Here is a 13,239-nt window from a genome sequence, read left to right on the forward strand (position 1 = left end):
CACATGCAAGCATTCCTACCACAGACGACGTGAACGGACACCAACCATTCTCTGTGATATTCTCTGTATCAATATAAAAAAAAATTGACAGAGCTTTCCTGTCCTATGTTTGCTTCCATGAATTTAGACAAATTTGATTACTCGTAGGTAAACATTTATCAAAAAGTTAGAAACAACCCTTTTTCTTGAACAATTTCTAAACCTGCTGAACAATTTCTAAACATGCTGGTAAAAACAATAATACCACATACAGAACACCCCGTTCACACTACACCGCATATCACCTGATATCACGCGATTCATGCTATCGATGCCATATCACCATCCATATTACCTGATATCCCATACAATCGAGCTGTCAACGGATATCACCTCGGCTACATGCTATCGCGAATATCATGTTCGAAAACCAATAATTACCACAGTTCAAGCAGTTGGCAACACGACCAAAAGACTTTTGACGCAACCATACAAATTTCGAACTTCGCGTTGCATGTGAGAAAAAAGGAAGTAAATATTTTTGCTATTTTCATCCCGCACATGTTGACAATTGCATATGAGAGTTCGCGTTGGTGCGAGCCAACTCGCTGACATCTCTATCCTAGTCACATTGCTCTTGTTGTCTTGTTTTAGCTTTGACCTGTTTTTGTTTTCTTCTCTTTTCAATTTCCAAAGCAAATGTCAAATCATATCAGCTAACTCTAATGTGAACGCTCGAGGTGATATCCGATATCATCTGGCGATATCAGGCGATATCCGGCGTAGTCTGAACAAGGCATAACACTCAGGAAGAAATCTTTCAAAAAAGTTGGTACAAAATAAACTACTCGAATGGTACCAGAGTGTATAAAGTAAAGTGTATAAAGTATATAAAATTATATATAAACATAAAATTTAACACCTTAAAAGTTTTGGTGATGCACTTTATTATTGCCCCAGGACTTCCACCGTCACCATCAGTTATACGAGTCGAATGAAAAATTGAGTCAACATTGCGTTTCTCAAAGATCTGGCCCCTTTGACATGTGAAACCTTGTTGCCAAATTGACGTTTTTTTTTCATCGCTTATCTCTTTCTCTGAGTATCTCTACTGCAAATAAATTTAAATTTTGACAGTGTAAATCCTTGTTTTACAATACGGCAGCACTGCGGACAATAAAAAGGAAGCCAGCGGAGGTTGACGTTTTCGAGACAAACAAATCGATATTCAAAAAGTTACTTAAAGGAGTAGAAAGTCTTTATCACAATTTTCTATTTATTTTTATCGTATATTGCATTGCAAATTATATATAGTTACAAATTTACAAGTTAACAATATTAGCGAAAGGAAAACAAATCCTATACCATGAATAACAAAGCAAATAATGGTGAGTAATAAGCACTTCTAGTAGCTAGCAAATTGTTATCGTAAAAGTAGTCATCGACATTTTACGTATATTTTCAAGATTAATCCTGCCAATTTATCATCCACTAATACTTGTTAACATTTTATCATACAAAACAAAGCCTCAAATATTCTGAGCATTTAGTTTTAAAATAATCAATAATACTTTTGTGCTGGGGCTACTAGTCATTTGGTGATGTGCTAATTCTGTATTGGCTAGGGTGACCATGTTTGCTAAAATTACATCCACGCGACTCTGATAGTTTCTAACTGAGAGTTTCTAAGACCGAACGAAAAAATTACAATTAGAATATTCTGGTTTGAATCATGGCAACGCTCGCCATGTACAAAGCAAGACCTAACAAATATGGGCCAATTAATTTTAGAAAACTTGAGTTTTGTAATAAGACTACTTCTGGTAGAATGATTTGTGTTTTTTTTACATTTCTCTACAGGATATCCGTACGATGCTCAATCAGCGGCATATCAGCAATACGTGAATAGCCAAGTAAGAACCGTTTTTATTCAAACTTTGCCAATATTTTACTTCATGCATTTATGTGCCGTTTTTACAGTTACCAGCGCACGCACAACTGCCACCGTCGTACAATTCAGTGGTGACCAGCATGGCACCAGCAGGTTATTCTCCCTATCCCCCAGGAATTGTCCAGCAGCCATTTTACACAAATAATTGGAGCGTGAATCCGTCCGCCCCGCAGGCTGCCACGATGCCGTTCGCTGCTCACCATCTTCCTCCGCCACCACCATATGCCGCTGCTGCCGCACAACAAGCTGCAGTTGCAGCCATTCCCACCCAAACCGTACACCCGACTATGTATCAATATCCGATCGCGACTCCACCTCAAGCACAACCACCGCAAGTGTATCAGGCCCAAATGTACCCGGTACAGGTGAGTCTTCTTTTCAAACTACAATATCTTTGTTAAAGTTGTAGGGAAAGGTTTGACACAAAAATTAGGTCGCAACATGAAACACTGCAATTTTACACATATTTTCAAAATCTCACTGAACAAAAAATGCTGCTTTTTACATTTTAAGGTGTTTTGAAATATGGAAAACAAAATTTATTCGCAAACGATGACAATAATAATTATTGTTTACCCTAAGATATTTTTGATAATTTGAGATTTCGTTATACTACTAAAATTACACTGTTTATTGGGGTTGAAAATACTACTTTTTGACGCAAATATGACATCCAAGTTTTCATTTATCATTCATTAAATTTTTAAGTGTTATATAAAATATAAAAATTAAAAAAAAGTAAAACAATTATGGGTTTCGTTGTATAGAGTTGAGAGTCTGTGTACAAACTGAAAATTGAAGTTAATACGTAATATTGCAAAAGGTATCAGAATACTGTTTTGTTCTGTAGGGTGCCATGTACGACGCGGGTGCGCGTTTCGGAAAAACCGGTGGTGCGGCCACGATTCCACCACCACCACCCGGAATTGCACCAACCGCAGCACAGATTGCCGCAATGCAGGGCCAACAAGTTGTGATGACGAAAAAGAAAAACAACTTCATTCAAGGTGGTAACGGTGCAGGATTTACGTTCTGGTAATGATCCGACAGGTAGCATGCATAATACGTGAGTATATATTTTACTGACTGCCCAGAGTAACCAAACCAAAAACCGATGATTTTCTGATTTTCTGATTTTCAATTGCTTTACATGGGTTTTCACATTACTTTTCCTTAGAATAATTTATATTCAATCGAAAAACAGTATCGATATGTATCTCTTTAAAGGCAACATCGTTAATATGTTTTGACTATCATTAGTTGTCCGCTTCATTAATATGTTTTTTTTACTGTTGTCGGTATTTGAACTTAGACTGTAGGTGCTGATGAGTTAAAACAGCAATTGTAAAACAAAAGCAACACATTAAATTCCAGGAAATGAAACCGTGGTGAACTGTAACGAATTGCGTATGTAATACAAATCTAACAACGCAGAAGCATACTGCACCTAGGAAAAGTTAATGAATAATTATTAATCATATATTAAACAGTTGAAGCAAAGAAATCCGCAGAATGACTGTAGAAGTTCGCCAATTAGAGTGCAGTGTTCAATTGGAACAAAGGCGCCGCAATAGTAATTTAATCAGGATTGAATAATATAATAGCAAAATATTATTCATCAACATCGCTAGGATCAGCTGTTACAAAGCTCACCAATATACTTATATTAAACGAATGAGTTAATAAACCACATACTAATAGAGCCGTGAGAGGAGCGGAACAGTTTCCACTATATACATACTATATAGTCAGCTAAGTAAATTAAAAGCCTCAAAGTAAACTGACAAACGGAAAGGCACTATTGCTAATAACATCATACCCTTCACTAGTGGACGACAAACAAATTTCACAGTTAATGTTCCGTTTTCTTTTCAAAATCTAACCTTGGTTGTTCGGATAAACCGCGTAATCTACATGCGAATCAATATTTCTCGTAAGGTTGATATACACAGTTATGCCATAATGTAATGCAAAGCCAGAACAAGTATTCTCAAACCCTTTCCCTCTTACCGTAAAGTTCAAATGTGTTGACATTTGTTTCGTGCATAAACTATTGCTTCATTCAAAAAACAATGTAATATGCTCTGCGATGTGCGTTTGTGATAGGGTATTAACAAGCTTCGAAACCGTTAACATTTTTACTCAGTATCATTTAAAAACATAATGCATGGTAGAACTAAATATGTTTATGAACATTTTCGCATCTGCGCATGCAATACGTATTTAGTTTGTACGTTTGTCCAGTTTTTAGCGTTTCTTTAATTGAAGGTTCTGCGGAGATGCATATTCACCGTTCAAATATTTGTCTACTGAATCTTTCAGTAGGATGCAGCTCACGTCAGTGTAATCAAGAAAAAAGTTTTACACTTTTTTGTTTTTTGATTATAGGAAATTTTGAAGATAATGAAATCACTCATCCATGCTATCATTACATATTTGAAAGAAAAAAATAAATGTCGATTATGTTTTGTCTTCATTTTCGATGTGTTGTAATCCATACAGACATCAATTTAGGTGCATCTGTATTGAAACTTCTTAATCTGCTGGCTTTTTTTGAACGTTAGTGTTCGTAAAATAGTCAAATATGTTTATTTTAAATTTATTCTTTGAGAAACCTTAAAGAATTGTCAATATTCATATCATTATGTTCTACACTCGTAATGATCTTGTGCGGTGGAAATCGATTATGCGGCAGTAGTTAATAATTTCCCAAAGTAAAGGAATGAATTGTTATCTAAAAATAATTTCAATTCAATGTTTTTAAACTCAAATATCCAATCTCCAATTTGAATTGTTCGGTATAAAGCCATATAGCATCACCGGCTGAAAATGAGTTAGTATAATACAGTATTACATTAATCGTACATAATTTTGCTTCCCATTTTAAATTTCTGACACCCAACGCAGTTTAAGTAAATATTATGTAATAAAGCCGCTATCCAAATTTCGAAGACAGTAATAATGTATAGTTTTGAGAAAGGTAGTAGATCAGTTTTCACAACAGAAGCGATTAATACCCTCACAAACGCAAGATCTATTGAACATACCAACATCTCGAAAATGTGAATTAAACTCCCATTTTTTGAACGATAAGTGCTCAGAATTCTCCGCAGTATGAAGAAAAGGGCGAAGGATAGTGATAGTGATACAACACACGTGATCAGATTTAACTGAAAAGTTTATTCCAAAAGTTTACAACGAGAAAGCGTATCAGAAACTTATTCTTTTGTTTTATATCGTTTTACACGTTTACACCTTCTTCGGTTTTATTTCTGTTTCGTCGCTATTGTATTTGGGAAAACTATCACAAAAAGAGAAACAATAAAAATCAATTGAATTGAGACAAAGACAATCGATGTTTTCATTTTTCTGCATTCTTCCCTCCAGGTTTTCCTTCATCGGAACCTCGGTTTGTTTTCTCAGTTAGCTGTATATCTTTGTCATTACCACTGGGAATGGATTTTTCTTTTATTGGCAGCGGCTTCGCGATTACGCAAATTGGAAGAGAATCTTCCAGATTATCTGGTTCACTGTCGTGTACTATAGTAATGTTATGCTCCACGATAGGTGGCTCGCTTGATACTTCTTGTTCTGCAGAATCAATAGTGGTAGCTATTGTCGTGCTGGTGGATTGAGATGGCGAATCTTCGCCATGCTTTTCTGGTATATCTTTTTTAATATCCGACTGAACATCTTCTTCACCTTCTGATTCAGATTCAAACTTTTTCTTCGTAAAAGTTTTTTGTGCTGGAAGTTCTACGTGCAAATAGCAGGTGGAATCTTCAAAAATGTTTGCCAAAGGTTCCTGACAAATAACTCCGCTCTTTTCGACACCACAAAACTTGAAGAGTACCTGCTTTTTGTCTTCTAATATATGCTTACGACAAAACTTAGAGCACGGCAGTGTTCGCTCTCCACATTTTACACCACCTTCTGTGAATGCACATTTGGGATGCGTCGGTACCTTCTGCTGTAAGCCTTCTGTAGCTTTAGCTCGTTTTTCCAGATACTTGCGGTGGAGAATAGCTTCCATACCGTGTTTATTGTGATAATGGTTCAGGGCCTTCAACTTCTCGTACAAGCGACGTTCTTTTGGAGTGTCCTTGACTTGATCGTGTATGCTACAGTATTGTTCTCTTTCACGACGCAGCTCGTGCAAGTATTGTCTGCGTTTCTCCTTTAGCACGTGCTGAAGACGATGGAATTGGTCAATGTATAGTGTCTGTAATCGTATTAACTTTTCCTTGGTTATCAAAGTAGCTTCCTCAGCGGTATAGATTCCTGCGTGCTTTAGCAAATCTTCGTTCTGTGAATCAACGCTTTCGTTATCAGAATTGTCCATTTCGAAGCCGCGCCAAGTATTTGCCACAGTTGTCGCCTCATCTTCCGAACTACTGTCCGATGCGTAGTCTAACACGACGCGTGCCGAATCGTTTATTGCTGTAACGTCAATGTCCACTGGAACAAAGTTTATTTTTAATAAATTAATAGGATTTTTTCTTACTAAGCTTACCGAAAGGATCGACCGATGGTGTCACAACATCCACATCACCATCTTCATCATCCTCATGAACAGTAATCTTAAGAGAGGAGCAATTCGTCAGTTGCTGCTGTTGTTGTTGTTTAGCTTTGTCAACTTTTACATGATGAACCAAGCTATTCATTAACGTTTCCGTGGTTTCTAGCGGGGTATGTTTACCAATAGTAGATTTTGTTTTCGTTAGCTGCGTCAACCGACTATGCTCGAAACAATAATTTGTTCCATAATCCTTTTTATTGTCATACTTCGGAGCGGGCTCTAGACACCGTTTCCCGTTCAAGGCGTAGAAAAATGCGCATTGTTTATATGGGGCCCGAGAATCTTGCAAAATATGTCGTTTGCAGTAATTATATTGCTCCAGACGTGGCAGAGTACACTCGTATGTGATATTCGAGCAAGCTTTCGATTTTTTCTCGATCTCCATATGTATTTGATTACGCAGTGCCGTTTCTTTATCTACTGCAGGTGTGGCTGTTAAGCTGCGTTGGTTGCCGCTTAAAACACGTCCGGATCCTGGTGCAGTTGTTCCAATATTTCTAGCTGTGTGTTGATATGGGCGAGTCCTTTGTTGCCCGCGGGGATGGTTCATCTTCCTGGGGCTCTGCAATAAGAAAACGAAAAAGTGGTTTTTACCCTTACATTTGAGCAACAAAAACGTGTAGTTCTTACAAGATTGTTTTGATTTTTCATTTTCACGAATCAAAGCTTGATGACAGGACAGTTTGTACTAAAACGACACTGATAAAAATGTTATACTTGAACTCTCAACGAGAAACTAACAAGTCCGGAGCACTTCGTGATAAGGGCGAATCTAACAAACTGTAAACAAATGGAGATTTTACCGAAAACGTATGAAGTGAACTACTAACTACCTTCAAACTTCGAAAAAATAATGTATCTCTTTTCTAACTATTAAAAAGTACGATGTTTGTTAAGGGCGAACTTCATATCAAAACGAAATAGAATGAGGAATACGCCCTTTTTGTTGTTTACGTGAGTAAAAGGCGAAACTTGACTTCGTCTTGATGAATGGGCGAAATCAAAGTTGTCAACAAAATAAACATTAAAAGCAAATACAATACAATAACGTAAACACGGCGTATAGTAAAGAGCGATACTGTCGAGCAAATCAAAATAAGGCGCATAGTAAAGGGCGATACTTTCGAGCAGATCTAAATAAGGCGCAAAGTAAAGGGCGATACTTTCGAGCAGATCGAAATGGTTGCATAGTAAAGGGCGAAACTATAAATTCTCGAATATACAATGTAAAGCGACTGAAATTCAAGTTTTAGGCTTACCATGTCTGAAGCTAGAACAATTTTGCTTTCATTAGAGTATTTGGATGACAAATATATTGTTCAACCGTTATTTAGGATTTGAATTTTTGATTGAAAACTTTGTTTGCATTTTTTGAGTTTTGTAGTCATTGTAAGATTCGCCCTAATCACGAAGTAGTCCGGAAGTATGTTCAAAGATGTGTAAAGGGATCATCTACATATTGCGTAAAAATCGTCCTGTAAAATTCTCATTTTGCAAAAATGAAAAACTTGCACTAATTAATGCAAAGTGTCACAAATTTTATTTCGAGAGGAAGGCCACTCGCGTGGTAAAATTATAACAGTTACGTAATAACGAAATTATGGGACAGACATACGTTCAAGCAAGAACAACATTGATCGAAAATTCTGTGTAATTTTTTTAAAAGGGACATGCGTTATAAATCACTTGTACACTAGCGCCGCATGGTGACCTTATTCAAAAACACCATATCAAGAAGACTGGGAACTCTGCCTGAGATTGAGCGACAGTTTTGGCAGCGCAGTCTTTTGAGTAAAAGTGGAACTTTTTTTTTTGTTCAAAATAACAAGAGAGTTGTGTGCAATGCCACGACCGCAAAGTTGAAGTAGAATACTTTTACAAGAAAGATAACCCGGCTGCTTTGCGTGTCAGTCATTTTTTCTAGTAAATAAACGTTGACTAATCAGATCAATCAAATTTCGCGCTTCAACAAGGATTGACTATTTTCAATAAAATAGTAAGTTGCTTGTTATGGTTGGGGTTTGACAATTTTTAAATTTTGAGATGAAATTTTTTTGGATGTCGAGCTCATGACTGAACGAAAAGATAATTCAGTACGTTCTGAGACACGGAGATAAAGTAAAATTTATAACTTTTTTAAATTTAAAAATGTAAATTAACTCATGAGAAAATATTAACTCTTCAATCAAGTTTTTATTTCATCCTGAAAAGGATAATTTGTTGTTCATTTTAGTATCGGATAAGATGCCGATCACATCTTTGCGTTATCACTGACAGTGTGAATAAAATATTCCTTGTGATAAAATAAACAGTGAAAAACTGATTTAACACTCAAAACTAGACGGCTCAAAAGGCTGTTGTCAAAACGAGTCAACTTTTCATTGAATGCATATACTAGTGCCCACTATCGCACAGAGACTGTATTTCACTAAAGTGCCTCACTGCATCAGCCGCTATCGATGCTGAGATCCGCTGCAACTAGTGCGCTATCCATAACCATGCCACAGTTGTGACCGCTATACGCTGCCATTGGTATCCACTGTCCCTGCATCAGCTAGCCCAGCTGCTATCGTTGCTGGAATCCGCTGCAACTAGTGCGCTATCCATTGCTACGCCACAGCTGTGGCCGCTTTCTGCTAGTGCTGCTGCTAAGGGAGGACGACTGCTGTTGTCGCTGTCTAGAACTATTATGAGTGGCTTCGGCTGAAACAGGCTCTTATATAGGACAAATAGCATGTTTTAAATTGCAAGGTATATGATTCTGTCGACCGTGCTTGGGAAGCAATCATATAACGACCAATCAGAGGTCGAATTTTTCGTTTTGACAAGGCTTGACTATTTTCAATGGTACAATAGTGTGAATAATAAAATTACAATTATCTTTATTAGGGAAGAATCTTAGAAGATTTTCCAATCTAGTGCTGCAAGAACGAAGGAAATCCATTGAAATTGGACATATTTTTCACTTTTTTCGGTTTTAGATTTTCATTTCACATCCCTATGTAGCCGAACTTCCTGAGAGAAGTATTCTACTTCAAAAGTGGAACTGACGCATGCTAGTGTGTGTGCTGGCGATGCGAATGCAAACCGAACGCGCAGACTGGACCACCACATACGCACATTCTGTCTTCGCAGCGATGTAATTACCAGCACTTTCATAGCAAACTTCCACCTTTATTAGATGGAGTGCGCTGTTTGATTTGACGCTTGTCATTTGTATGGGATCGATCCAGAGATGCCAGTCTTCTTGATATGATGTTTTTGCCTTATTACTACATTTTTTTTCGCAGGTGTACGAGGCTGGCGTCACTGGTGGCGCTACGTATGGTCAGTACTAAAAACTTTGCACAAGTTTGAAACTCAACTTGGACGTCTGTTTGCGGATAGAGTTTGTGGTATTCAAATTACTTTTTTGATGTTTAAAAACATCTACAAAAATTCGATCACAAATTAACAAGGTAACAACGTTATCAAATTTGCGTTAATTGTTTTTCTAATTGTGTAACATTTTCCCGAATACCGTATTCCCAAAACAAAATTTTTCAAATGGTATTTTCCCGCATGTACTGTTTTCCCAAATATAATATTTTCCCAAAAACTATTTCCCTGAATGTAAAATTTTATAGGAATTAATTTCCTCAAAATGAAAATAAAAACCCTTCCCCATAGAGAGCGTTACAAACAATTTATTACTTACTATATCCATGTAAGAAACAATGCATCTTAGGAATCGTGCAAAAAAAAAACTCTGAATAGACTCACAGTTAAATAATTCTGTCACGCCAACGCTCACACTGCTCTCTACACTGGTATTGCAACAACAACAGCACTAGCAGTGGCAGGAAAGCAGTAAATAGAAGTGGCAGGAAAGCAGTAAAGTCGTGACGATTCATTTTTCTACATTTTCCTGGTTCAAAAGCGGAAGCTTAAAGGACAGCGGACATTGTTTTGTTTTGTTCTTACTTTTTTGTCAGCTCGAAGTGATTGTGGTATTACAACTATACTGCCCATAATCGCATAATTGTAACATTTGCAAAATTGGTTGTTCGACCAAATGACTTTCATCCAGCTTTTTACGCACCGTAATGGCTTTCGCTATAATGCGTGTTCGTAATATGCGAATCTCTCTGCTTACGTCAGATTTGCGATTTCCGAAAAATTGGCAACACAAATGTTGCCAGATATATTTTTCTTTTGATAAATTGTATGAAGACTTCAAACTGACGTAAGCAGCGTTGTCAAAAGAGTGGGCAATTTATTACGAACTTTGCATTATAGCGTCCGCTATTATAACGCATAAAGCTGGATATATTATGACCTTAAATGTATTGTTTCCAATATATTCTTGCGAATGGACAGTTCAACTAAACTTAGTATTATGAAGAAAGTACTACTTTACTCTACATCGAACATTTGAAATTCCCGCAATGATACTTTTATGCCGTCCGTAAGGTAACGGAGCCCCTTCCGTTGTTGTGTCGCACTTGCAAGCACGACTCAGACTGATTTTGGTCTCGACCACACAGGTCTATAAGAGTTATCAGCATCAGCTGACTCTTCTGTGTGTGATGAGACATTCCTTTCGGTCTATAAATAACGCTTGCACAGCAGTGTGTGTAGTTAGGGATGAGCAATAGAATAAGTCGGCAGTGGAATGTGATACAATATAGATTGTGGAACAGTACCACCGTCCCCCGTAGTTTAATTGGTCGAAACACCATGCCGGAGACAAAGAGATTGCGGGTTCAAGTCCCGTCGGGATGCGGTATATTTTTCCAAATCTGTATCATATTTCCAGTTCGCTTATTTTTCGCTTTCCCTACTGCACATATTGTCTGCTTAATGAATCAAATTAGATGACTGAAAAAAATGCTATATAAACACAAAAAACAACCCAATCCAGCTTTCCACGAGCGGTAATGGCGGATAGATTTGACATTTGATGTAGGTTGTCAAACTAGAACAAATTTCTTGCCATCGCTTCCAGTGCCTACTGCTTGATCATTACATACTCCTTCATTTTACTGATAAACATTCCAGAGTAAAGTGGCAGTATAATTTCAAACCGACATTTCCAGTGTTAGCTAAAGCAATTCCGAAAAATCGGAATGAAATCTGAAAAAATCTATTCGTGATTCGAAAAAAATTCGCTCGTAAGTCTGTAAAAATCTGCAGACATTTTGAGCAAAACTGCGCAAATATAAGGAGACTCTGACAAAAACCTGCAGAAACTATGGAAAATCTGTGAATATCTGCAAATCAATAAAAATCTGCACACGGACTCTTAGAATCGGCGTTTTGCGGAAAAATCTGCACATCTGGTATCCCTGGTTGCTATCGTCTTTTTTTTTTTGACGTTTTATCCAGTATAAACCTTTAGCAGTGCCGTTACCGGGCTGCCAAATTTGAGAGCGCGATGCTTCCTGGAGGCCCGGCTACTATTTCTCTAGCGCGTTAGCAGCGACCGGTACGGTATGAAGTGATGATTAGCGATACTCAGAGGGAGAGATATGCGAAGAGTGTTGTGAGCCAAACGAACATGTCAATATCCGAGCAAAACGAACAAGAAAGATGACACATTGAGAGGTATTGCAATAAGGTTTAATAAAGAATATATTTATTTTTACACGTTTTTCATGTTCTATTCCTCAACGATGAATTGAGAATGCTCCAAAGTTGCTTCATCATAGTTATTTTAACTGGTGATTCACAAACTTTTTGTATGGTCTACAAAATAATGATGAAAGTATATAAAATTAAACATAAACATAAAACTTAACACCTTCACGGTTTTTGTGATGCACTTTATTATTCCCCAGGACTTCCACCGTCACCATCAGTTATACGAGTCGAATAAAAAAGTTAGTCAACATTGCGCTTTGAGAAGAGATCTGGCACTTCTGATATGTGAAACCTACACACAAAGAAAATATTACCAAGTGAACACGTAAAAACAACGTAAATTTACGTAAACCTGAATGTTTTCATGTGGATAATTACTCACTCTGTGTGAGAGAAAGTCTAGTTCTCCAAGGGGTTTAGTAGGTAGAGAAGGAAATTCGAGCAAAAATCAAGAGAACGGTTTGATTTGATATTGATATTTGATTCAAGGTATCCGAATTTACCTAAATGATGACTTCCGTCAGGTACTCAAGTCGGTGAATCACTTTAACCTAGAAGAACCTTCCCGCACAGAAGGGCTGATTTGCGTTAAAAATACGCATTTTTGGGTATTTTTATTTTTCCGTGTAGTTGCAAAATCAGCGGTTTTTTTATCGCTTATCTCTCTCTCTCTCTGAGTATCTCTAGTGATGATATAGAGATAAATAACTTTTTACCTACGCACACTAGTGAACGTGTAAACCCGTGTAGAGTTGCTTTCGTTTCTTCAAAACTGTAAATCATCGCATCCCGTTGCTTCGACTTTTTATCACTTTTTACCATTTTTGGTAAGTTGTGTTTAACAGCTTCTTCCGATTTATGATCATGAATGAAAAATTTATTCATAAACGAGGTTAGAACTTTTAATAAGTGTATAACTAATTATTTGTAGAGCTGTTAAAAACATAGTATTGCAAACATAACAGCAATTTGTAAATATTTTCCTCACTGAGTAGCACCAACACATTCGTACGTAAATAGGTCTATAGAGCTTTCTACGCCAGATCTCACCAATACAGGCCTAGTCTGTATCCTAATAAAATCGATTTGTTTTCGACCAAAAAATCAG

The 13,239-nt window shown here is 37.1% G+C and overlaps 2 protein-coding genes across 3 annotated transcripts; one reads left to right on the forward strand and one right to left on the reverse strand.

Moving 5' to 3' along the window:
* The first annotated feature begins 1,143 nt into the window (after positions 1 to 1,143).
* Positions 1,144 to 5,282, forward strand: LOC129726085 (DAZ-associated protein 2). 2 transcript variants are annotated; one of them, XM_055682696.1, is made up of 5 exons: positions 1,144 to 1,367; positions 1,840 to 1,892; positions 1,960 to 2,295; positions 2,781 to 2,996; positions 3,305 to 5,282. In XM_055682696.1, the coding sequence occupies exons 1-4, from the start codon at positions 1,346 to 1,348 to the stop codon at positions 2,967 to 2,969; spliced, it is 600 nt and encodes a 199-aa protein (XP_055538671.1). In that variant the 5' UTR covers positions 1,144 to 1,345; the 3' UTR covers positions 2,970 to 2,996; positions 3,305 to 5,282. The 2 variants fall into 2 exon arrangements, with proteins under 2 accessions (XP_055538671.1, XP_055538670.1); XM_055682695.1 differs by having other exon boundaries at positions 2,781 to 5,282.
* Positions 5,091 to 7,208, reverse strand: LOC129726083 (KAT8 regulatory NSL complex subunit 2). The gene is made up of 3 exons (XM_055682694.1): positions 7,140 to 7,208; positions 6,444 to 7,071; positions 5,091 to 6,388 (listed from the first exon to the last, which is right to left on the reverse strand). The coding sequence occupies exons 1-3, from the start codon at positions 7,158 to 7,160 to the stop codon at positions 5,292 to 5,294; spliced, it is 1,746 nt and encodes a 581-aa protein (XP_055538669.1). The 5' UTR covers positions 7,161 to 7,208; the 3' UTR covers positions 5,091 to 5,291.
* Positions 7,209 to 13,239: the final 6,031 nt, after the last annotated feature.

Source organism: Wyeomyia smithii, chromosome 2 (assembly GCF_029784165.1).
Source record: "Wyeomyia smithii strain HCP4-BCI-WySm-NY-G18 chromosome 2, ASM2978416v1, whole genome shotgun sequence".
Lineage (NCBI taxonomy): Eukaryota > Metazoa > Arthropoda > Insecta > Diptera > Culicidae > Wyeomyia > Wyeomyia smithii.

Coding starts and splice junctions, on each gene's coding strand:
- LOC129726085 (XM_055682695.1), top strand. CDS start 1,346: ATGAATAACAAAGCAAATAATG. Junction 1,368..1,839: donor GAATAACAAAGCAAATAATG/GTGAGTAATAAG, acceptor ATTTCTCTACAG/GATATCCGTACGATGCTCAA. Junction 1,893..1,959: donor AGCAATACGTGAATAGCCAA/GTAAGAACCGTT, acceptor CCGTTTTTACAG/TTACCAGCGCACGCACAACT.
- LOC129726083 (XM_055682694.1), bottom strand. CDS start 7,160: ATGAAAAATCAAAACAATCTT. Junction 7,072..7,139: donor TGAAAAATCAAAACAATCTT/GTAAGAACTACA, acceptor TTCTTATTGCAG/AGCCCCAGGAAGATGAACCA. Junction 6,389..6,443: donor ACCATCGGTCGATCCTTTCG/GTAAGCTTAGTA, acceptor ACTTTGTTCCAG/TGGACATTGACGTTACAGCA.